General features: G+C 59.1%; 1 protein-coding gene across 9 annotated transcripts in view; it reads right to left on the bottom strand.

Annotated features, from left to right (window-relative positions):
* Positions 1-22,186, bottom strand: part of MAD1L1 (mitotic arrest deficient 1 like 1) — a 313,129-nt gene that overhangs the window by 69,591 nt on the left and 221,352 nt on the right. For all 9 annotated transcript variants that reach the window (XM_013047748.2, XM_004776342.3, XM_004776343.3 and 6 more), the window contains 2 exons: positions 20,214-20,304; positions 2-209 (listed from right to left, as the gene is read on the bottom strand). In XM_013047748.2, coding sequence (XP_012903202.1) covers positions 2-209; positions 20,214-20,304 — 299 coding nt within the window. The remainder of the gene's footprint in view (position 1; positions 210-20,213; positions 20,305-22,186) is intronic.

Genomic DNA, 22,186 nt, shown 5'->3' with positions numbered 1-22,186 from the left:
CCTGTTAGTTCCTTGGACGAAGGCAGACTTGCGGCAGCCTCCAGGTCAGCGGGGACAGGGCCGCCTCGCTCCAGGGCGCGCACGAGCTCCCGCAGCTGCTCACACTCCTCCTGCAGCCGGGCCTGGTCCTCGCGGAGCCGCTGCTTGGCCGCGCTGGCCGGGTTCATGCTCATGTGCAGCACTTTGGTCCTGCTCTGGTCGTAGCCACCCTGCAGGACCATGGGGTGGGTCAGCATGGCCTGGATGGACAGCTTTGGGGATGGACACTGGGGGGCTCGGGCAAGGACAGCCACCCCTTTCCTGGGCCTCCACACCTGATTGATGAGGCCGTGGTGCTGTGGCCTGCCTCAGGGAGGAGCAACGGGTAGCTGGGGGAGGAAAGGCAGAGAGACCTGGAGACAGCCCTTCGGAATGTCGCAGGTACTCGGGCTGCCCGGGCGCCTGCCCATCTCCTCACACAGCACCTGGAAAAGCGCACAGGCAGGGCATCACGGGAGTCTGTGCGCTCCAACACGCCACTGGCAAACATTCACACCCAGGGGCCTGGCTCCCACACACCCCGCTGTCTCGAGGTCCACAGATGCAAAAAACAACACAAACCTGAGAGAAAGATTGAGACGAGAGCTAAGTGCCCATGCGGCTGTGCCACACATCCCTGTCACTAACAACACCAGGGCAGTCAGCAGCTTACCAGTTTGGACGCGGCCCTTGCTCAGCTGGGAGTCTACACACACGTGCCGGTACAGCCGCCTGTCTGCTCTACACTGGTGTGCGTTCCCGCCCATGTCCACCTGTGCACCCCACCGCGACAGGGCCCAGCCCAGCTCCCTCCCCCGCCGCTGCCCTAGCAGCCCATCCCCCACGGGGCTACCGGGTCCAGCATCCACGGGCCGCGCGTGAGAAGTGCCGCTCTGGACACAGGCCCTTGTGCCTCTGGGTTCAGCCTCTCCACTTCCCAGGCACCAAGGTTGGCCTCTGTCCCACCTCAGGGCGCTGTTCCGAGCACAGGAAGGTTGCCCTCACATTCGGGAATCTAGCTTGGGTGCTGGCCTCACGGATGACGTCACAGTGACGCACATGTCCATGCTCAGCGTGCAGTCAGATCAGTCAGTGTTGACAAACGCACAGTCACGTGTCCTGTCCCACGCTCACTGCCCCCGCGGTTCTGGCTTCTCCAGAACATGGCTAGCGGAGCCTTTTCCAACAGGCTTCCTTCACTTAGCACCATGCGTGGAAGGCTGCACCCCTCCCTTGCTGGCTTGCTGGCTCCTTTCTCTTTGGTGGTCTGCAGCATTCCTTCATGCGGACGCACCTGTGTGCGGGTCTGCTCACTTCTGAGGGGCGCCCTCGTCGCTTCCAGTTTGGGCAGTAATGGAGAAAGCCAACATGAGCAGTCCCGGGCAACTTCTAGGACAGAGGTGTGTGAGTAACTGGGTCCGGCCTTCTGTAGCTTCACCCACCGCCTCCGCTGGGGCCCCTGCGTCCCCTGTGCCCCAGGACCACCCTCGCTCAGCCAACAGACCCCCTCGGTCCCCCTCTGCTGCTCCCACCTGCCTGGCAGCTCCTGTTCTGGTTAGCAGACACCGCCCCACTCCAGCCACTGCATACCCGCCCCCTGCTCAGTCCCGGAAACCAGCATGAGTGTGGCCCAGTGACTGGGTGAGGCCATTTCCCTGAGGTTTTATTCCCAGTAGCCAGGAGAGGCTGGGAAAGATGCCTCCTCCCTCCTGAGGCTGCAGTTGGGAGAAACAAGGCCTCACTATCTGCCACACGTCGCGCCTCTTCCCTCCTGGCCTGGAAGGGGCCGGTCCACCCCAGGGAAACAAGGTCAGCAACACAGACATGGGGAGCGAGTGAGTCCTGGCCTCCGTGTGGAGCTCAGTAAGCATGGGGGGAATGACTGGAAATCTCAGACCCAACCCAGGGCCTGGATGAACCCCGCAGCCTACGGCCAGTGAACATGCCTACGGGGCCACCTGGCAGACGCCACGACACATGACAGTCTCAGCAGTGACGACCGAGAGCCACCAATGCACGGACAGACGGAGCCCGGGGGAAGGATCATCTCCCCAGTAAATGGTCTGGGGGCAACGGGATGCCCCAATCACCCTGACCATACAGCACACATGAACCCCGACTCCTGAGGGAGGGCAAACTGGGAAACACAAGGTAAAACAGAACCACGTTAGGAAAAAACACAAGAGGACATTGTCACCTTGGAGCAGACAGAGGCTTCTCTGAAACAGGAAAGGTGCTGGCCACACGTGAACACAAGCACACTTGACTCAGAGCGAGAAGGCGACGGCAGAGGTGGACACTTGGAATACAACACCTGACACAGGACTCATGCCCAGAATCCCTGGAGGACTCACACAAGCAAGACAAGCATCAGACAATTCAAGTTTTAAAATGGGCAAAAAATGCAAACACTTAGCAAAAGTGTCCCAAAGACCAACAAGGCAGGAAATGGAGCACAAATTAATCGTCAGAGGGATGCCAATTAAAACGGCCATGAGATAACCCACATGCATCCCCAAACACCTGCTGGCACTGAACAGATGGGAAACACCAAGCACTGTGTATCCAGTGGCCAGTGCTTGTGCAGGTGGGAACAGGAACGGACACAGCCATCCCAGAAACACCACTTGGCAGTGTGTGTGCTCAGGGAGAGCAGATGGATATCCTATGGCTGGCAACTCCGGGCCTTGCACAGACAGCCACCGGGAGTCAGGAACCAACAGGCCCTGGTCTTGTGGTCCACGCCCATCAAACGCAGTGTGTGGTCCCCATGTGGAGGACCGTCCAGGAGAACGGGCGTCACAAACAACACAGAGCAGCAAGCGTCCGACATGGCGGAGCCCACATCAAGGTCTGACGGCACCCCATGGCGGCAGGACACACTGCTCTGGGCAGTGAAGGGAAAGAGGGGCCAGCTGGGGGGCTCCAGGGTGTCTGTGATGCTCTGCCTCCTGCTCAGGACGCTGGTTACCAGCGGGGTCAGTCAGTCAAGGGAAATCCGTTTCTGGTATCCCGCCCTGTGGCTGTGATGGGAAGGGAAGCCATGACCCAAGGACCATCCAGAAACTCACGGGGAGCCGAATGCTGGACTCTCCCAGAATTTACTCACGCTTGGGAGTGAGGGAGGCACACACATGAACAGATACATATGTGCACGCACACATGTATGACACTCATGTGCACACACACATGTACATGCGTGTGCGCACACATGCACATGAACATGCTCATATGCACTCATATAGGTAGACACACATATATGCTCATACACCGACATGTGTGTACACACACGGATGGGCACACAATGCACAGGCTCACATACACACATACACAGGTATGAAGGTTAGAGAACCCCAAGGGGAAGGGGAACTAGGGACCCCTGCGGTCCATGGGACCTGCCTCTAAGACCCTAATGACCCTGGGTCAGTTTGAGGGGGGGGTCCCAGCCTTTTGCCCTCATGCTCTTGGATCTGCTAAGAGCAGCTCCAGTTTATGGTCTGGACGACTTGCCCTGTGGCCCAGGCGAGTGGGGGTGGGCTGGAAGCCAGGCCTGGGAAGCTCCCCCTCCACACAAAATTGGCTCCTGGGGGCTCAGGATCCAGGAGATGCTGCCTCCTCTGTCGGGAGGGATGTTTGTTGGGTCATAGCACCGGCCATGTCTCTCTGGCCGGCCCTCCCCGGCCTCCCTGACAAGGACAGGGGCCACAACAGGGCAGGGGAGGGAGAGGGCTGCCTCAAGGGCCTCAGCTCTGCCAAAGCAGAGAGCTGGCACTGCTTTGAGGAAGGCCCTGGACCCGTTCTGGGGCAGGTCCGAGGTTTCCCTCCAGCCAGGTGCTCCATGTCTGGATGGGCAGATGGCCAGGAGGCCGCTGGCCCACCACCCCATCCCATCTCTGCTGGCGAGGCACCTGGGCCAGAAGAACAACCACGGCCAAACTTCCTTCCCGCCTGATCCGCCATTCTTTGCCCTCTCCTCGACAAGAGTCCCATTTCCTACCGCCTTTGTGAGTCCTACCCCCACGTTTCTCCTCTCTCTTCCCGGAAAAATGGGATGGGGGAGGGGCAGAGCCCTTATTCCGATCATCCCACTCCCCAGGGAAGGAGGCTGGCTGCGGACACATCCGTCAAGTGCGCCAGGGTCAGAGCACAAGCTAAAGCTGCCTTGGGTGTGGTCCTGCCCTGTCACTGAAGGACAGTGCAGCCACCGTGGGGGCCCGGGGCGGGACCAGCCGCCAGCCCAGAACACCTGCAGGTGCCTGCAAAGGGGAGGAGTATGGGGCTGGGGGAGGGAGCAGCAGGATCCTCTCCCTTCTACATGCCCCCTCTAAAAAGTAAAACACCTTCCAGGTATTCTAGGCACAGGAGAAGGCAGCCCATAAGCCCCACGGTAGGAGGGGAGAACAGCTTCAGGCCAGCAGCCACGGCCCCCTGAACCCCTCTCCACTAGCATCACCTCGGAGAGAGAGAGGAAGGCCACCTGCGGCCACCAGAGGGTGGGGGCCCGGGACTCCGAGGAGCCTGCTAGGGAAGGCACTGAGTGGGGAAGACTCGGGGCTCTTGATGGGTTTCTGAGAACCTTGTAAAAACCCCAAAGGAAAAGAGAGATTCTGTAGCTTTGGCTGAATCATAGACTCTCAGACTAGAAGGCAGTGTTACTCCTCGAATTTGAACAGTCTGGGAAAGATAAGCAAGTGTGTGAAATCTATCTCTCCACACAGCCGGGCAGAAGCCCGGTGGCAGCAGACGGCCTGGCAGCTTGCTTTCTGGGCCCTTGTGGGCTGGGGTGGGGACCTGGGCACATAGGGAGGGAGTGTAAGGCTTCATGGGCACACGCCTCCATTCACCAGCCCATTTAGTGTCTGCGCTGGGCACCCAGGAGTAAGCCATGAGCCGTGCAAAAACACAGACCCAACTCCTGTCACACTCGAGTCCCCAAATGCCATTCTTCCTTTGGTTTTCCTTCAACCCTTCAAAAGTGTAAGAACAAAGATGGATGAGCAGTCCTTGGGCCTGGACCCACCCCTGGTGAGCCAGAGAGTCAAGTCCCTTCTTTCCCCAGCCACGAAGTAGATGCTCCGGCTGGAGACGGGACGTGACCGCTGATGTCAGGGGGCTGCACAGGGAGGCAGGTGTGGGGTGAATCAGGGACCCGCGCCCGGACATTGAGGTCCTGGAATGTCATCCTCTGTTATGGAGATGCCAAACACACATGGGTGGGAAGGAGAACCACCGCTCCCATCCTGGACCATGACATCCTGGGGGTGGTCCTCCCCTTGAGGGCAAACTGCGGACATAGAAAACATGTGCTAGGGGATTTGGGGATCCAGCAGGGCTCAGCCAGATGGGGTGGACAGAGGGAGGAACCCAAGCAGGGAAAGCCTCACCATTTGATGAGGGTCTGATGAGTTGGGACAAACGACCTGCTCCCTGTAGGAGTCAACACAAGAGGCCCAGCATGGGGAGGCCTTGGGTCCTGGCGTTTACAGTGAGGGTGGAGCCATGGGGTTGGCACCCAAGCCAATTCTGCTGCAGCGAGAGTCATCTCCCCAGTCTCGGGATGACCTGCAAAAGCTCCTGCCCCTCCCAACTCTGGCCACAGACAGCAGAGTCCCCAACTGCTCCGTATGGTGGGCAGAGGCCACAGTGTCCTGGCTGGGATGACCTCTGACCTGGTCCTGCCCTGGGAGCCCCAACAGGCTGACGGCAGAGCCCAGCGGACAAGGTCCCGTGGCCTGGCCTCCACCTCCAGGGGGGAGGCACCTGTCACGGAGATGGCACCTGTGGCCAGCGCCAGGGTGAGCTTGGCTGTGCCCCCCCAACCACTCACCACAGCCTTGAGCTCCCTCCCCTGGGAAACATGGATGGACCCAGCCCTCAGGAATGTCAGGGAGTGACAGTGATTTACTCTGAGGTCCGTCACGGACCATGAAGTTTTGTGCCACCACGAACCATCTCCACAGCACGTGGGCAGTGGGTAAAGAAGACAGAAGGTCTCCTGGGCACGTCAGCTGACGGGGGACCACAGCCAGACTCCCCGGATGTGGGACTGGCTACTGCCCTTTCCCTCCATCTGTGCGGAGCCGTAAGGACAGGGCAGGTGGGGCCACATCCCTGACTCTGCTGGAGAGGACAGCCAAGGGAGCTGGGAGGCCCTCCCGAGGGGGTCTGGGGCAGGGATGGGGGCTGTGGTCCACACTCCAGGCTCACCCCTGCATTGCGACGGGCCTGCAGAGGGGGTCAGGGATGGCCAAGCACAGCTATCCACTGTCTAGGCGGCGTGGAGCTGCCAGCCCTGGGTCTTAGGGAGTGAGCTCCCCAAGCAGGCCTGCCCCCAGAGAATCAGGCTGGGAGGCCGTCACATGCCTTATAAACCTATGGCAAACCCATCCCAGGCGTCCTAGCCCACCGGGCATTTTTCCTCTCTATGGTCAAATTGACAAGTGAGCCTAAAGGCACATCCGCTGGCGCCATCCTGACTGCGCCTGCTTCTGCCTGAGGACCAGTGTCCAAAGCTGGTGCCCCACTTCTGGGACCGATACAAGGATGGAATAGCAATGTGCCTGCGGCATGACCCACTCCCTCCCCCCAGCTGAGGGCAGGCTGCTTCTTGGGAGACGGTCCCGTGCATGAGCACCCATGGCAGGCCTAAGCCCCCTCTCCAGACAAGCAGCCACAGCAGGAAGGTTCCAGATCAGGTCTCAGTGCCCACTGCCCCACATATCTTCCCCATGGAGTCCCCCACAGCCTCTAGGTTGACATGACGCATCCAGGTCTGAGTATATGCGTGTGTGGCCTGCCCTCTTCTGAAGCATCAGGGGCTGCACGCAGCTCCCTGGGACGAAGACCCCAAAGAGACCTTGACTCTTCCAGCCTCCCTGCAGGTCCACCCACTGAAAGCTGGAGCTAGTGCCCAGGGAACATGAGCACAGTCACCCAGATGCCCGTGCCGAGCAAGGAAGCTGCTGTGACAGCCACTATGTTTTGGGGTGTTAATAACAAAGCAACAGGACAGGACGCTGTCTCTCAAGGAGGCCATGAAAGAAATGAGATGAGCCCTAAGGGCACCCTGGTCACCATCGGGTGGGCAGCAGGCTCCTGGGAGGCTCCAGAGCCAGACTTTTGGGATTCTGCAAAGAACAATGCCGAGGGGTTATACTCCAACCTGGGTAACCACAGTGCCAAGACAGTGCCCCACCGCCCCTGGCCCCGGCCCGACTGTGGAGGACAAGTGCGAGGATACACAGCTAGCTGGGGGCAAGGCCAGCCGGTACCGCTGGGCGGGCGGCCCCAGGCCCTCCTCCTGTGCAGGGGCTGAAGTCCTGCACTGCAGCACGAGGAATGAGGAGCCCCGCATAGAAGCCCAGGGTCACAGTGCATGCCCTGTTCCCTCCCATCTGTGATCACGCTCCGTCTTTCACAAAACCCTCATTTTAGGGGAAACAGGTAGAGAGTGGGTCAGGGCACAGAGGCTTGGGGCCCCGAAGGCTGGGGCAGATGGTCTGGGGAGACGACCCTAGTGGTTTGCTATCCTGTTTCCTGGAGATGGCTATCATGTGGGCCAGCAATCCTTTCCACGAGTGGGCACAAAGCAAATATTCAGGTTTTGTGGGCCACACAGCCTCTGTTGCCACTGTACATAGGCAGCCAAAGATGTATGTAGACAGATGGGCACTGCTAGGTTACAAGAGAGCTCTATTTGCCAAAACACACGGCCGGCTGGACCTGGCCCACGGGCTCAGGTTTGCTGACCTTGGGTGGGAAGAATCTGAGCAGAAAAGTGGGAGGGGGAGGAAGGTTCTCCTGCAGGGACGTGCTACGGGCTGTGTGGCAGGCCGCACCGAGGCTGGGCCAGAGGCTGGTTTCCAGAGTGCTGGTGCCAGTGATGGGGGGGGGCGTCCCCAGCCCACAGAGCCGAGCCAGAGCACACTGAAAACAATAGTGAACAAACAGTGCTGGCAAGGACCAGAGACGGAAATAAGCACCCACAGACCGGAGGACGGCGTGTGTGACAATGACCGCACCCAGCTGGTGGGCACGTGCCCTTCATCCCGCATCACCCAGACGCCAGCTGCTTCCCAAAGTCACGTGGCACTGCAAGGGGTTTGGGAGAACCCTGAATAACCTGGCCACCCTGAAGGGGGTACAGCACAAAGACCCCCAACTTGATTACAGGAGCCACGCACTTGGATGCTGGCCCTGGTATAGACGAGGAACTCACTGGAAGAGAATCCAAGAGCCCACAGGAGACCCTCCCATCTACAGCCAGCAATTTTCTCCAGTGCTGCCAAGACCACTCAACAGGGAAGAACAGTCCTTTAATACTCGTGCTGAACCATGGGACATCCACAGGCACATATGTGAAGCTGGACCCCTACCTCACGCCATATGTAAAACCCAACTCCAAATCAAACACCTAAGCATAAGAGCTAAAACTACAACTCCCAGGAAAAAAGCATGAATTTAAGCCTTCGTGACAATGGATTCCACTGTGCATTCCTGGACAGGATGCTAGACACAAAGAAGAACAGAAAAAGGAAAACAAACTGGATGTCATCGCAGTGAAAAACTTTGTGCTTCAAAAGACACCTTCGAGAAAAGGAAAAGACAACGTACAAAACAGGAGAAAATATTTATGAGTCACACATCAAGTACGTGACTTGTACCCACGATGCTGACTCAGTGGGGGACAAAACCAGGTAACAGATTAAAAGACGGGCAGGGTCTGAAGACACACTTCTCCAAGGAGGAGACACCAAAACAAGTAAGTACGTGACAAGATGCCCAAAGCTGATGTCATTGCTCCTCAGGGAAAAGGAAACCAAAGTCCCCCTGAGATAACAAGCCTTGGCGAGGGCGGGGAGGAGGCCGAGCCCCCAAGGACCACTGCTGTGGGTATAAAATGGTAACAGGCCCTCGAGTAACTGGATGTGGAGTCACCATACAGGCCAGCAGGCCTACACACCGGGGTCTGCCTGTGAAGAAATGCTCACAGCATCGTTATTCATGGCAGATGAAAGGCGGGGAGAACCGCGTCCGCACAGGGGAATGTTACTCAGCACTGACACCGGCAACGACACACGTGCTCCTTAGATGCACAATGCTCAGGGAGAGAAGCCCCTCACAGAGCTCCGCCAGGACAGGACCCCACACAGGTGGCAAGTGGGCCGGGAGACAGAGGTATCGCAGGGGCAGGGCACGGGATGGCGTCCTGAGGTAACGAGAGTGGTCCGCCACCTGCAAGTCCACCAAAACCACCAAATCACTCTCGTTTCAAATGGGTGAGGTACGTGATACATAAATCCAATCCCCATACAGCTATTTTTTTAAAAAGAAGAGAAAAAAAAGGCAAGTGGCGGGGTTAAAAGCTGGCATGCAGATGGGAGAGCAGCCCCGGGCCCCGTGAGGGGACATGAGCTGACTGTGGCACAGGCCCTCACCTCCCGCGTCACCCTGGGCGGGCACCCCTCAGCTGACCTGTCAGGACCCGAGAGCTGGGCCCGGCCCCACCAGTGGCTCTCCCTGTCTCCAGGGCCTCAAGAGGCACCCAACCAGCAGCCAGGCCACAACATCTTTGAGCCTCCTGGGCACCCTTGGGCCTCCATGGCTGGTCAGAATTTGCCACCACGGTCCCCGCTGAGGGACGTTCCCTGACTTCATGTTCTCAGACCAGCTTCCTGTGTTCAGGCTCCCAGCAGGCCCCCATGGCTGCCTGGACTGGCTGCCCTGAGACCCCGCACACTGCTGGGCCCCCAACCCGGGGACAGAGCTCTTCTGTCTGTCCTCCCTAGAGATGTCCGGGGAGCCGGGCCCCTCTACTCAGGCCTGTTTCATCTGAGTCTTGACACAAGGGTACTTTGGGATGCCTAACTAGCACATGCAGACCTGAGACCACAAGGTAGGGCACTGGCCAGCCTGGGTCCCAGCAAAACTTTAGCAGCTGCCTCTCAGCCATGATCGCAGCAAGGCTGGTTGGTGGGGAGGGAGCTGGGGGCGGGGGGGTGCACAGGCCGAGTCCCTGAAGCGAGGTGTCCATGCCCTGAGGGCCTGGGTGTGCCGTTGGCACCTGCCACCTGGAGGCTTCTACACTGAGCTCAGAAAGCTGAGGGCTGGAGGAGGTGAGGGGAAAGTGAAGCTGGTGGGTGCCATCGGGGCCCCTCAGGAGTCTGCCCAGGTGTGAAATTGGAAAGCGTACATACCAGGTGGCCAAATGCTGTCTTCCCAGGGTCCAGAGAAGACTGGTTCCCAGGGCAGCTGCCTGTAGGCAGTGGTCATCCTAGGATCGCCCACAGACCCCATCCTTCTCCGCTCCCCATGCCCTGCGGAGCTGTCAATAGGGCAGACAGGCGCTGACCCATGTGTCAGGACCACGTGGCTGGGCAGCGCCTGCTACACCATCCCCTCTCGATGCAAGGAGGCTGTCCTTCTGCTTCTGTGTGGGCAGCATAGTGCGGTGGACCCCAGGAGGCCCAGGAGGGAAGGGAGACGCCCCCGGCTGGCTGGTCACAGGATGTCCAGCCCCCGAGAGCAGGGGCTCCCAGATGCTTCCAGCAGGTGGGGATCCCGTGAGGACGGGGAAAGGGAACCTGGTGCCTCGCCCATAGCCAGTACCCCATAAGGACCCACCGAGGGGGGCCAGTGGCCCTGCACCATCAAGGGCTGCCTGCGAGCTCCCACCTGGCTCTTTGGGCAGCATGTGTCATGGAACCTCTGCTTCGCTGCCGACCTCCCACTCGGAGGACAGCACAAGCGCCCAGGGAGCAGAGCTGTTCCCGAGCACTACCATCTGCCATGAGTGGTTCCCGTGGGCAGGAGTGCCCAGCACAAGGGACAGAGTGGGCAACTCTGCGGGCATCCGTGACCAAGGGGCAGCTCTGAGTGTGAAGGGGACATGGCTGCCAGGCACTGAGATGTGTCGTCCCCTTGATAGATTCGCAGCTAAGACGCGGGCGGTCCTGACAAGAATCTCCAAAGGCCAAGTTCCAGGCATCCTCAGACAAGCTGGTGAGATTCCTCACGCAACACACACCTATGTCACTCGCGGCGGGAGCTGGCGCTCCTGCCAGAGAACGACCTAGCTGAAGCCGACCAGGGCTAGACAGGGGTTGGCTAGGGTCACGGGGACATCAGCTACACATTTCCAGAAGGGACCTGCCTCTGTGACCACCAGCCGAGTGCTGGGGGCAGGGGGCTGGACCACAGGGTGCACCCCGCTTGTCCCCACAGCGAGGATTCTCCTCCTGCTCCCCGACTCCATGCTAGCTGGGGAGAACGGCCGCTCCCTCTGTGTCCGGGCCCGCGGGGGGTGGGTGGCAAGCGGCACCAGGGGCCCCTCTGTCCCAGCCTGTGCTGGCCCTCTCCCAGCTGCGGAAGACTGAGGGCAGTGGCCACCATCCCTGAGGGCCCTCTGGGCCAAAGTGCTCACAGGCCTGCACAGAGAGCGAGCCCTGGGGGCCCTCGCCCGGCCTATGGCCACACGTGCTGTGGACAGCGGCCCTGGCAAGCCCGGCGAGGAACTGGCTGCCCCTTGGCCCACGGCCCGGGAGGGAGGGCGCCTGCTGCCAGACCTGATGCGCATACCAACGGGCCCTGCTGGAAGAGGCAGGGACGCGGGGAGAATTAAACAGCACGGTTAAGTAAGTGCTGGTCCTCATGCATATTTATAAATCACCCGGCCTCTAAGCTAAATCAATCTCTCTCCCCTGGCTGAAGGAAGCACAGCTCGGGGAGAAGAGCAGGGGCCTCAGGGGCACCTGCTGGGTCTCAGGGCCTCCCTGGGCCCTGCTGTTGTGACCCTGATCCCGCACCCTGGCCCTGTGTCGTCTTCTGCCTGCTGCCCCTGAGCCTGTGGACCCGCTCTGCACAGGCCCAGGGCTGGTGCTCCTGAGGCTCAGGAGCTACATGGACTTGGGCAGGTTCCACAGGCAGTGGGGAGCCAGCAAGGATCTTGCTCGGTGCTTAGTGGGCTCCTGGGGACATTCCCTGCCTCTGAAGCCTTAGGCACCCAGCAAGCCTTGTCCCCCAGAATGGGGGAGCAGGAACCCATGGGACAGTGTGCCAGCTGCATGTGGACAGTGTAGGGAGTGGTGGCAGAAGTCACACAGAGCAGCACAGGCTGAGCTCCGTGCCAACACCCCCAGCCTGCCGGATCTCTAGCACCATGAGCAGCCAGCCCACTTCTTGTCTCAGAGATTCAGAAACTGAGGCCCAGAGCAGATGGGAGACCCACACACCTGCCCATGACTGGTCACTGGGGGTGTGGGGGGGTAGTAAAGGGGATAGAAGCCCAGGGGTGGTAGCCACAGAGGCAGGTCCCTTCCTCAAGCCAGAGGCATTTCAGTGAGGGGGCAGCAGGTATTTTGCAAGCCTCCATCTGCCCTGGGCCAACATGGCCGAGGAAGAGGCCCGGGACGACACAGGCCCGGCTCCTACCTCCTCCATTTCCCCTCGTTCCCCAGGACAGAGGCTTGATTCAGAAGCTGGGCACTCACCATCCCCTGTGGCCAAAGCCGCCACCTCTCAGTGGGCTATCCTGATTGATGACGGGGGTCTGTGTGCATACTGTGTCCAGCGCCACAGAGCCAGCCCTGAAGGAACAAGCCACGGCAGCCGGTGGGGCCATGCCCCTTCGGCCAGTGTCAAGGAGACAGGAGCAGGATGGGATCCAAATCCAGGCTGCGGGCCTCACGGGGAGAAAGTAACAGGCTGTGAAAGGGGTCTGTGGAGGCCATCACCCACTGGGACAGGACCGTGGTGTGCAGGGTGGGGCCGGGTGTCTTGCTAGTCCTGGGACACTCCCAAAGGACAGGAAGCCCAGAACAAGTGCTCCCTAAGCTGGCCTTCCTTTAGCCCGTCCTGAATCTCTGGTCATGGACACCTCTGAACTGGTCATGGACACCTCTGAACTTGATAGGGGAACTGCTGTGATGGCCAGAAAGCCCTGCACTGGCTTCAGGACAACAGGTCTCTCCTAGCTCTGCCCCAGCAGCTCGAGGTCTTGGTTCCCAGGAGGGACACTGGGTGCTGCTGGGCACGAGGCTGTAGCTGGCTGAGCAGGGCCCAGGACCCATGGGTGTCCCTGGGATGATGGCGCTGCCTTTGCCCACCAGCCTCAGCCTGTAGCCGTGACACTCCAGCCCCACTCCAAGGAAAATTCACCTTGCCTTGAAGGGACACACATGACATCTCATCACACCCAGCCTCTAAGCTCACAGAAGGCTTGGCCGCCCGCATGCTCATCTATAAACTTGGTGAGGAGCATGCAGAGGGCGAGGTATCAGCCCATGGTCTGAGAGCAGCGAGGCTGCGAGGGCCACCGACAGTGCGGGGCCACTGCACCCTGAGCCAGCGCTCCCTGTGCCAGTGGTTCCAACACAGCCAGCGGCAAAGCGGGCAAGCTGGCACCCATAGTCACAAGGTGGAAAGGCCCCGTGCGTACATAGGGGAGCGGGTCGGCGGGGCAGCAGCCTGGGGGGCTTGAGGCCTGCGGGGATGCTTGCTGACACCGGCTCATGGGATGACAGGGGGCTTATATGATTCAAGACACATCAGTCTCCTCATAAAAAAATCAAGAGAAATCAGCACCTGTGGAAATGTCTCCATGCAAGTACACATCAGCAAGCTGGCTTTTTTTAGTCCTCGGCGTTAATAAACATGAGCAGCCGGGCGCCGCGGTGGGGAAGGGAGGCTTGGGCTCTTTGCTCAAGCATCTTGTTTTACACATCCATCCAGGAGCGCGGGCCTGGGGCACATGCCTGCTTGCTCACTCCACGTGTGAAGGGGCGCACGCGGCTGCCCCAGGCTGGGTCACAGACCGCTGGAGCGGAGCCCCGAGTCCGCATGTACGCTCATACAGCCGGGACACCGAAGGGAAGGCCTCTGACCAGAGGCAGATGCGACCAAGAAACGTAGGAGATGAACACCTGTCAGCGTTAGGGTGGGGCACAAAGGGGACCCCACAAACGTACACAGAGCGGTGTTCCCACAAAGAACGGTAACTGTCCTCCTGCGTCTGCGTCCCCAGAGGTTCACTCTCCTCTCACGAAACCTAACAGTGTCCACATTGGCTGGGGAACTAGATACGTTCATTCCAGGGGGCACATAAAAATAAACAAGAGGTACCAGAAACATCCTGCAGGAGCAGTCACAGGGGCAGGGAGGAGGGGACGCATCATCCCCGGGAGCGCCCCAGGCCTGAGGGGACAGCACCTCGCACCAGCGAGGGCAGGCTTTGCAGTAAGCGGTCCTGGGGTTATGGGGACGAGCCCCTTCTAGGGAACAGGCCAATGTCAGGCTCCATACCTGGTAAAACACCAGACCAAACCAAACCAAACCCAAACGCCGCAGTAGCCATAGATTTACACACAAAAACAAACCGCCACAGAGAACTCCTTCACAACCTGAGCCACAGACGAGACGTCGACAGATGCACCTGTATGAAAACTTACATACCCAAAACTTCCACTTGCTTAAAAACGCCTCAAGCAAAGTCAAAAGACAGATGATCAATGGGAAAATATAACTCACAACTTAAAACAAAACACCTCAGCTCCTCATAATACAAAAAGCTCCAAGAAATCAACACGACCAACAACGCATTTGAAAAACGGACCAAGGACATTAACACATATGAACATATAAAATGCCCTCGCTCCCGCGTGTAATACAAGGACTGGAGGTTGAAAGCATGCTACCCCCCAACCTGCAGGGGCAGGAGGTCTCCCGGTGGGACAGCACACTCCTGGCAAGCCTGCAGTCCACGCCGTCCCTCATGGGGGGCAGTGGTCGCTGACAGACCACCATGAGGCACCATCCGGCAGAAGCCACCAAAAGAAGTACAGGCACCCTTTGATCCGGTTTATCCTACACACATGCACACACATAGAGATGCCGGACACAGGACACGCGCCACAGCCACGTTTATGGCCGCAGAAGGGGAAGACAGGCCACAAAGAGGCACCAAGTTCAGTACATTACAGCACATCACAGGGACACATCAAGTGGCCATAAGAAAACCAATGAGACCTCCCAGATCTGTTACGTGAACAACAAGGGGCAGAATGGTTTGAAAACAGGTCATCTTTGGAGTTAAAAGGGGGGCTGGCACTAAGAATTTGTTAGGGGAAAAACAACCAGCAGTCAAAGGAGATCCTACACAAGAGAAACACCGTGAAATGCTTCCGGCACCAACCTGTCCCAGCCACCGCAGGACGCAGGGCCAAGCTGCTTGGCCCCAGCTTCCTCCAGAGCCCACTTCCTCGCCATGCCACCTGCTGCTGCACCCCCAGGTGTGCCCCGCTCGTCTGCACCCCGAGAGTGTGGGCTGGGAGCCAGGCAAGGTTGCTGCCCGCAGAGCTCACGCTCCAGAGGACCGACCCATAAAGAGGTCCCAGATGTGGCCTGAAGGCACTATCCAAGCTGGCCCCAAGGAATGGGCAGGGCTGGTGGGCAGAGATGGGGGTGGGGAGCGCTCCAGACAGCGCTCCTGTCAGCATTAGGGTGGGGCACAAAGGGGACCCCACAAACATACACAGAGCGGTGTTCCCACACAGAACGGTGGGCAGAGATGGGGGTGGGGAGCACTCCAGACAGCTGAGGGGAAAGCCAGCTGGATGCGGGGGGCCTGTGGTCCTCACACAGAGACCCCAAGCTGTCAGGGCAGGAATGCGAGCCAATGGTGTAGCAGGAGGCATGGGCCTCTGCTGGGGGAATGGAGGCACAGGGCATGGGGGTCCTGGGACTTCAGGGACCTAGCTCCTTCATCTGCTTGGAGGGAAGGACCACTCTCTTTTTTCAGCGACCGCGAGGCCTTCTATGTGTGCAGCTGATAAGGAGCCTCACTGGGTGCTGGGGGCAGGAGTGAGGGGTGACTCCCGCACAGCCAAGATCAGCACCTGCCTGTCGCAGACCAGTTGTGGCCATGCCTGGCCACTGTCAGTCTAAGCCCCTAAGCTCTGGTCACGCTCATTGGGGCTCACCCTTAATGCAGGCATCCTTAGCACACGGCCTGTGGGATTTGGCCCCCCTGGGGAGGGGCCCAGAGAGCACTGCAGACACACAGGCAGAGGGCTAGCCAGGGATGGGACACGCCCAGGGTCATGGTCAGTAGCTGGAGTCCACAGGGGAGGCAGGAGGGTTCTGAGAAGCAGAGGTCAGGCCTGCCTTGGGCTCAGGGCTCCTGGGCAGGTGGGAGCGGGTGGGAGCAGGTAGGGTAGAGGAAGTCTGTCCCCTGGAGGGGGCCCAGGCCGGGCAGGAGGAACCTGCAGGTGGGAGGGAACCAGTGGGCACCCGGGGGCCATCCTGTCACAGCACCAGTGGGGAGAGGGCAGGGTGGTGTGAGGAGTGCAGCTCCCCCAACCTTGTATTCAGGAAGAGGGAAGGAGGTGGAGGCCGGGAGGGTATGATGAGACAGGGCTGCTTGCCTGCTGACGCAGGGACAGGAGCGGGGACGTCTCCACGGGCACCGTGAGCTTTCCGCTCACAGGCAACCCAGCAATTTTCTACCCACTCCGTTTCCAAAAACGATACTTATTTCAAATGTCACTGGGCTGCAGTCTGGTCCCCTTCCTGAGCAGCGCTGCTGGTGGGCTATGGGCAGCCCCACCCAGGCTGGGGAGCCAATGGAGGGCTGGGGGGTTGGGGGGGTGAATCGGGACCTGCGCCCACCCCGGCTGGTCACCTGGCTGGATACACAGCGTGATCAGGCAGCACTGAGGGCAGCAGGACGTGGGCTCCTCTCCCAGAGATGAATTCTGCTTGATTACATGCATGCTGAAGCATTTACAGGGAAGGGTGCAGATGTTTGCAATTTGCTTTAAAATGCATCAAAAAATGGTAAAAGCACTGATGGATGGTGGAGGGGTAGCATCAGGGGGCCCCCACGCTCATGCCAGGATGTGGGCGGTGGGAAGTGGGTCTGCACGGAGAAGCTTGTCCGGCTTTGCTGGACATTTGAGGACATTTGTCGTGCACTGGGGCCAACCCGGCGGGGCTGAGGGCACAGAGTGCACGTGCGTGGCCCGGCTGTGCTTTGCACATGTGGTGTCCAGCCTGGGTCAGGCTGCTGACAGACATGTGGCCCCCAGCCCTGGTGCTGCCATGTCTGGTCCCCTCTCGGCTGCACCTGTGGCCCATGACTGTCACAGTCCCCAAACCTGGCCCATCAGAACCTCCAATGTGGAAAAGCATGTGTGTTGTCACAAGCAAGGTGATGCACAGGATGGTGGGGTTTCTACTCACAGTAGTCGCAGCAGTGGCCCTGCTTGGCTGGCAGTGAGACACCCAGCCTGGGGGCTGTCACTACGGTCATCAAAGTGGTCTGACTGAGACCAGGGTCACAGCCACCACTCACGTAAGAGCCCACTCACCGAGAAGAGGCCAGTGGGAGGTCAGGACTAATGAGACGTGTCCTGCTACCATTCCTCAATCATTCTCTTGACTCTGGGAAACTAAGGCCTGTGGAGAGGTGTGTGGGGCACGACTGGGGTGGGAGGGAGCAGGGAACCCAGGCAGGGAGGACCAGGGCTGTGGTGGTCCTGCTCCACGGCCACCAGTCCCCCGCTCCAGCAGCCACACGGGAGCACAGGGCGCCCCCTGCCTCTAGGCCCAGACATCCAGGCCGTCTGTCTGCTCACTCCCAGCCCTGGAGAATTCTGGACCTGTCCAACCCATCCTGCCTCTACAGAAGGTGTCGGTGAGCGAGCTATTCACAGGCTAGCAGACCGCAAGCCTCAGTTTCCCCATCACTAGAGGGTGGCATGAGCGGGACAGCTGTAGTTCCCCCCCCCCCCGCCCCCGGGGCGGCTGGCAGGAGTCCCCTCTGTGGGCTGGGGCACTAGGACGAGTGCGGGGACAGCCGGGCCCCGGCTCCATGGCAGGCCTGCCCCCAACGCGGTCCGGGTACCCAGAGTGAGTGGAGCAGCAGGCGCACACCAGGCTCGGAGCGGTAACCGGAGCTGTTTCCTCACCAACCAGCTGTGAACTAATTACAAGAAGTTCTAACTAGTGGCGCTCCCTCTCCAAGCATATGTTCCCAATTAAGTCAAACTGCAGCTGATTTTAATCAATCTTCCTTGAAGCGGCCCAACTTGAAGCCTCTCGCAGAGGGAAGAGGGGCCAATGGGGGGCGTGCGCTTAGGAACGCCGGAGCCCCGTGGCCGGACTGACCCCGTGAGGCGGGGGGCTCACTGGGCAGTAGGGGGCGGACACCTGGGCCTCGGCCAGACACTTCTCAACCACTCTGCATGACCAGCACGGCCGTTCCCCTGGCCTTCACTCCTGTCTGTCCCGGGAGTCTGTGGCTCAGCCGGGCTGCAGCTCACAGGTGCTTGTCATGAGCCGGCGAGGGGATGGCGTCTGGGTCAGTCGGACAGAATAGCCGCTGCCACAGCCAGAGTCCCAGCCCCCTGGAACGGCCGGCTTAGCCCCGGGTGCCAACCTCTGCCTGCTCACGGCACCACACAGCAGACCCGGGCTGGGGTAGCCCGTGAGGGGAGCGGACCAGGAGACCAGGAACAGAGTTCCCAGCTCAGTTCTGCCCCTTCTGCTGGGTGCCCTGGGCCGAATGACAGCCCCTCCCTGACTGGACGTTTCCTCATCAGGGAAACGGGGTAGTGCGACCTCCCACTGGCGATCATGGACACGGAGAAAGGTCTTCAGAGCACAGCGATGGTGCATGGCTGACCTTCCTGAGACAAGACCAGTCTCCATGCAGAGACAGCCCTCGTGGATCTGAGCTGCAAGCAGGAATATGGAGAGGCTATCACAGTCCCCCCTCCCTGCCTCTCAAGGTCAGCGACGGCACTGCTGCAGGAACAGCAGGCCTGGCTGTGGGACACCTGCCGGAACAGAGAAAGCAGGCATGTGTGACCATCTAGAAACTTCTACCACCCACTCCTCTGCATTTCAGCCCTGCCGCCCCCATCCCGGGGCTGCAGCCAAGACTCAGAGAGTCCCGCCACGTCCACCCACATGCACCTGAGCCCCAGCATGACAGAGACCTGGCCCCCAAAGCCTGCCCCCACGGCTGGGCTGTGGTACCTGCTGAGTCCTGACTGGCTCCCAGGTGGGAGCCCAGCCCCTGGGCCATGAGTAGCTCCAGAACTTGCTGCAAGGCCTCTGCCCCACCCGAGGGCCAGTCTGGTGTTCAAAGTATCTCCACCCAGGAAGACTCAAGACGGGAAGAGAACTGGACACCCCACCTCCCGCCATGCTGGCACTGGTGGTAAACGTCCATAAGCCATGGGGCTCACCTGCATTGCACCCCAGAGATCCTGCCAAGAGTCACAGCAGGCTCCCTGGAAGCCCAGAGGCAGGGAAAAAGGAAATGAAAGATTTCAGCAGGACTCCATGCACCCCAATCATGGCGGGGGGGCCTGGGCCACTGTCAGCCCCGCTGGCAGGCTGCACCCAACCGGACACGCAAGAGACACCCACCAAGCCTGCTCTGACAGGGACCAGCTGACAGGCAGCCAGGGCTGACCTGCCAACAGCCCAGCTCTCCCTTCTGAGGCCCGCGGCCCAATTAAACCGGCACAGCTCCTAGCGCTGACCGCCGCCAGCCGCGGCCCACGGCGCCGTGCCTCATCAGAGTTGTCACTGCTCCCGACTCCCAGCATCGGTAATAAAAAAGAGATTTGATTTGCCTCTAATAGGTGTCAAGATAAAATCAATGGCCTGTCCAAAATCTGGGTAACCATGAACTTGCAGGTTCCTCGCCATGGAACAATTCAGAGAGGAGGATAACAACGAAAACCAGAGAGAGAACCGAGTCAACGGCGGTGTGACTTCGCGGCTGCGGGAGGTGGGGACGGGCCTGGACACAGACCCCAACAGAGAAGGTCCCTGGGGGTTCTCAGCCACCACACAGGCCATAGGCTGTGGCTGGTGTAGCAGGGAGGGGTGAGGGGAAGAACACCGATGGAGCACAGGACTGTGGCCCTGGCATGGTGACATGTGGGCCAAAGGTAGCACCCCTCTCTGCTGGGCTCCGGGACACATGCTCTCAGCCATCGAGGGGTGCGTATGTCCTGGGAGGTCCCCGACTCGGCTTAGTCTGATGAACCAGAAGACAGGGCGTCTATGGGTGTGGGAAGCATGGACACTGACACGCAGGGAGAAGCCAGGAGAGCAGGGTGCACCCGGGGAGAACGCGGAGCGCTGGGAGAAGCCTCCACCTGTGGCCACCCGCCCACACGCACCTGCAGGGTGAACCGCTCGAGCTGCATTTCCAGCATCTTCTTGTCTTCTTCCAGACGACTGCGCTCCCCTTCCAGTTCCTCAATCTTCAACCTGCAAGAAGAGCCGGACCATGAGGACACAGTCCACAGCCCACACATCCGTTCCGACAGCCAGGGTTCCTCTGTGGGGCAGGGGGGTGGGGATCGGTTCTCGTACAGGTGGGGAGTGCGGCCCACGTGTCTGCTCTGACGGAGAGGGGAGGGTGCTACAGGGGATATTCACTGATCACAACTGGGGGAGGGGTGCAGGGGAAAATGAACCAGAGGCAGCACAGGTAGGAGCCTGCATGTGTCCTGCACCTGTCGGTCTGCTCACAGCAGGTGTGACCACATGTTGTAGAGGACACAGAACCACAGAGATGGCCTGAGGACAGGCGTGGGCTGGGGAGGGAAGCTAGACTGTGGGGAAGTGGGCTCAGTGCCGACACAGGCATGTGGCAGGCTTCAGCTCACTGTGAGAAACTCTTATTTTTGTCTTCATTTTTTTTAAGTTAATTTTTTGAAAGGCACTACATTCACGTGATTTACAAAGCAGAAAGCATGTCCAGGAAGCAGGGCCCGGCACGCACACAGGCTAAGGATCAGGGCCTTCCCCACCACTAGCCAGAATGGAAAACTCTCAATTCATGGATTATTCAGGAAGGTCTTGGCTCAGGAGCGAGAGATAATTATCTCCAGACTGAGAAGTGCTCCAGGATGGCCTAGCAAATCACACAAGATCTGAAAGGACCAAACTCTTTCCAAGAAACCTAATTACATCTCTGAAAAAGCTCAAGAAGATTTATATGAATACAAAAACATTCAGAATCCAACAAGCCAAACTGCAGTGTCCGCCAACTAATCAAGGCCTAGCAGGCATTAAAAGAAGTAGGGAAATATGACCCATAATGAGGAGAACAATCAATCAATTGGAACCCACCGAGAACGGCAGACAGGAAGTAGCATCCAAGGACCGGAACCGCTATTCCAAGTGTCGGGACACGGAAGCAACAGTCCGCTGTCCAGCAGCTCAGCGGCTGAGGAGCAAAGAACAAGATGACCCGATCCCTGGAGGGGAGGCCCCGGCGCCCAGGTGACAGACACCCTGGACAGGCTAACGACACAGTCAACGCAGCAGGAGACAGGTTCACACTCTTAAAGATTAAAGAAAGAAAACAACCCAACACACAAAACACCCTAAACAATCCCTAGTGAAATAGACAAGAAAAGGAATATTTAAGGCTGACAGGGCCGTCCCTGAGCTGTGGGGCCATCACGGAACCAACATCTGCATGAGCGGGGTCCCTAGAGGAAAGGACAGGGACAGAGAGAAGGACAAATGCTGCAAGAAAGCCCCACATTTGATGAAGAGTAAATACAGACCCAAGGAGCTCAACAAACCCCAAGCACAAGACACGTGAAGAAAAATAGCCCCAGTGCACATGTGAAACAGAAGAAAAATCTTCGAAATGCTGAAATAAGAAAACAATCCAACCTAGAATTCGATTCCCAGTGAAAATATTCATAAACAAAAACAAGACAAAGCTGTTCTGAGGTGAACAAACCTGCAAGAACGTGTTGCCAGCAGACCCGCTCCGCAAGCTCGGTCGAGGGAAGCCCTCCTAGCAGCAGGATGGGGACACCGCAGGGACACGAGGGTCCATGCAAAGGAGCAAGGAGCAGTGGACAGCGTGACTATGGTGGCAAATATGTGGCTTTTGACTTCCTCAAAGGATGGCTAGCTTCTGTTTGCAGCTGGTACACAGCTGACAAACGCTATCACAGGACTTTCAGACATGTAACACAGTGACCCCATGACTTACGTCACCATCTGTCCCCACACAAAGTGGCTGCATGGTCAGGGGCTGCCTTCCCTGTGTTGTATGTCACACCCCGTGACTCACCTGTTTTATGACCACAGGTCTGTATCTTCCAATCCCCGCCACCCACTTTGC

This window comes from Mustela putorius, unplaced genomic scaffold (assembly GCF_011764305.1).
Source record: "Mustela putorius furo isolate JIRA1106 unplaced genomic scaffold, ASM1176430v1.1 tig00000139_pilon_pilon_pilon, whole genome shotgun sequence".
Classification (NCBI taxonomy): Eukaryota; Metazoa; Chordata; class Mammalia; order Carnivora; family Mustelidae; genus Mustela; species Mustela putorius.
This window is presented reverse-complemented; position numbering and strand designations above follow the sequence as displayed.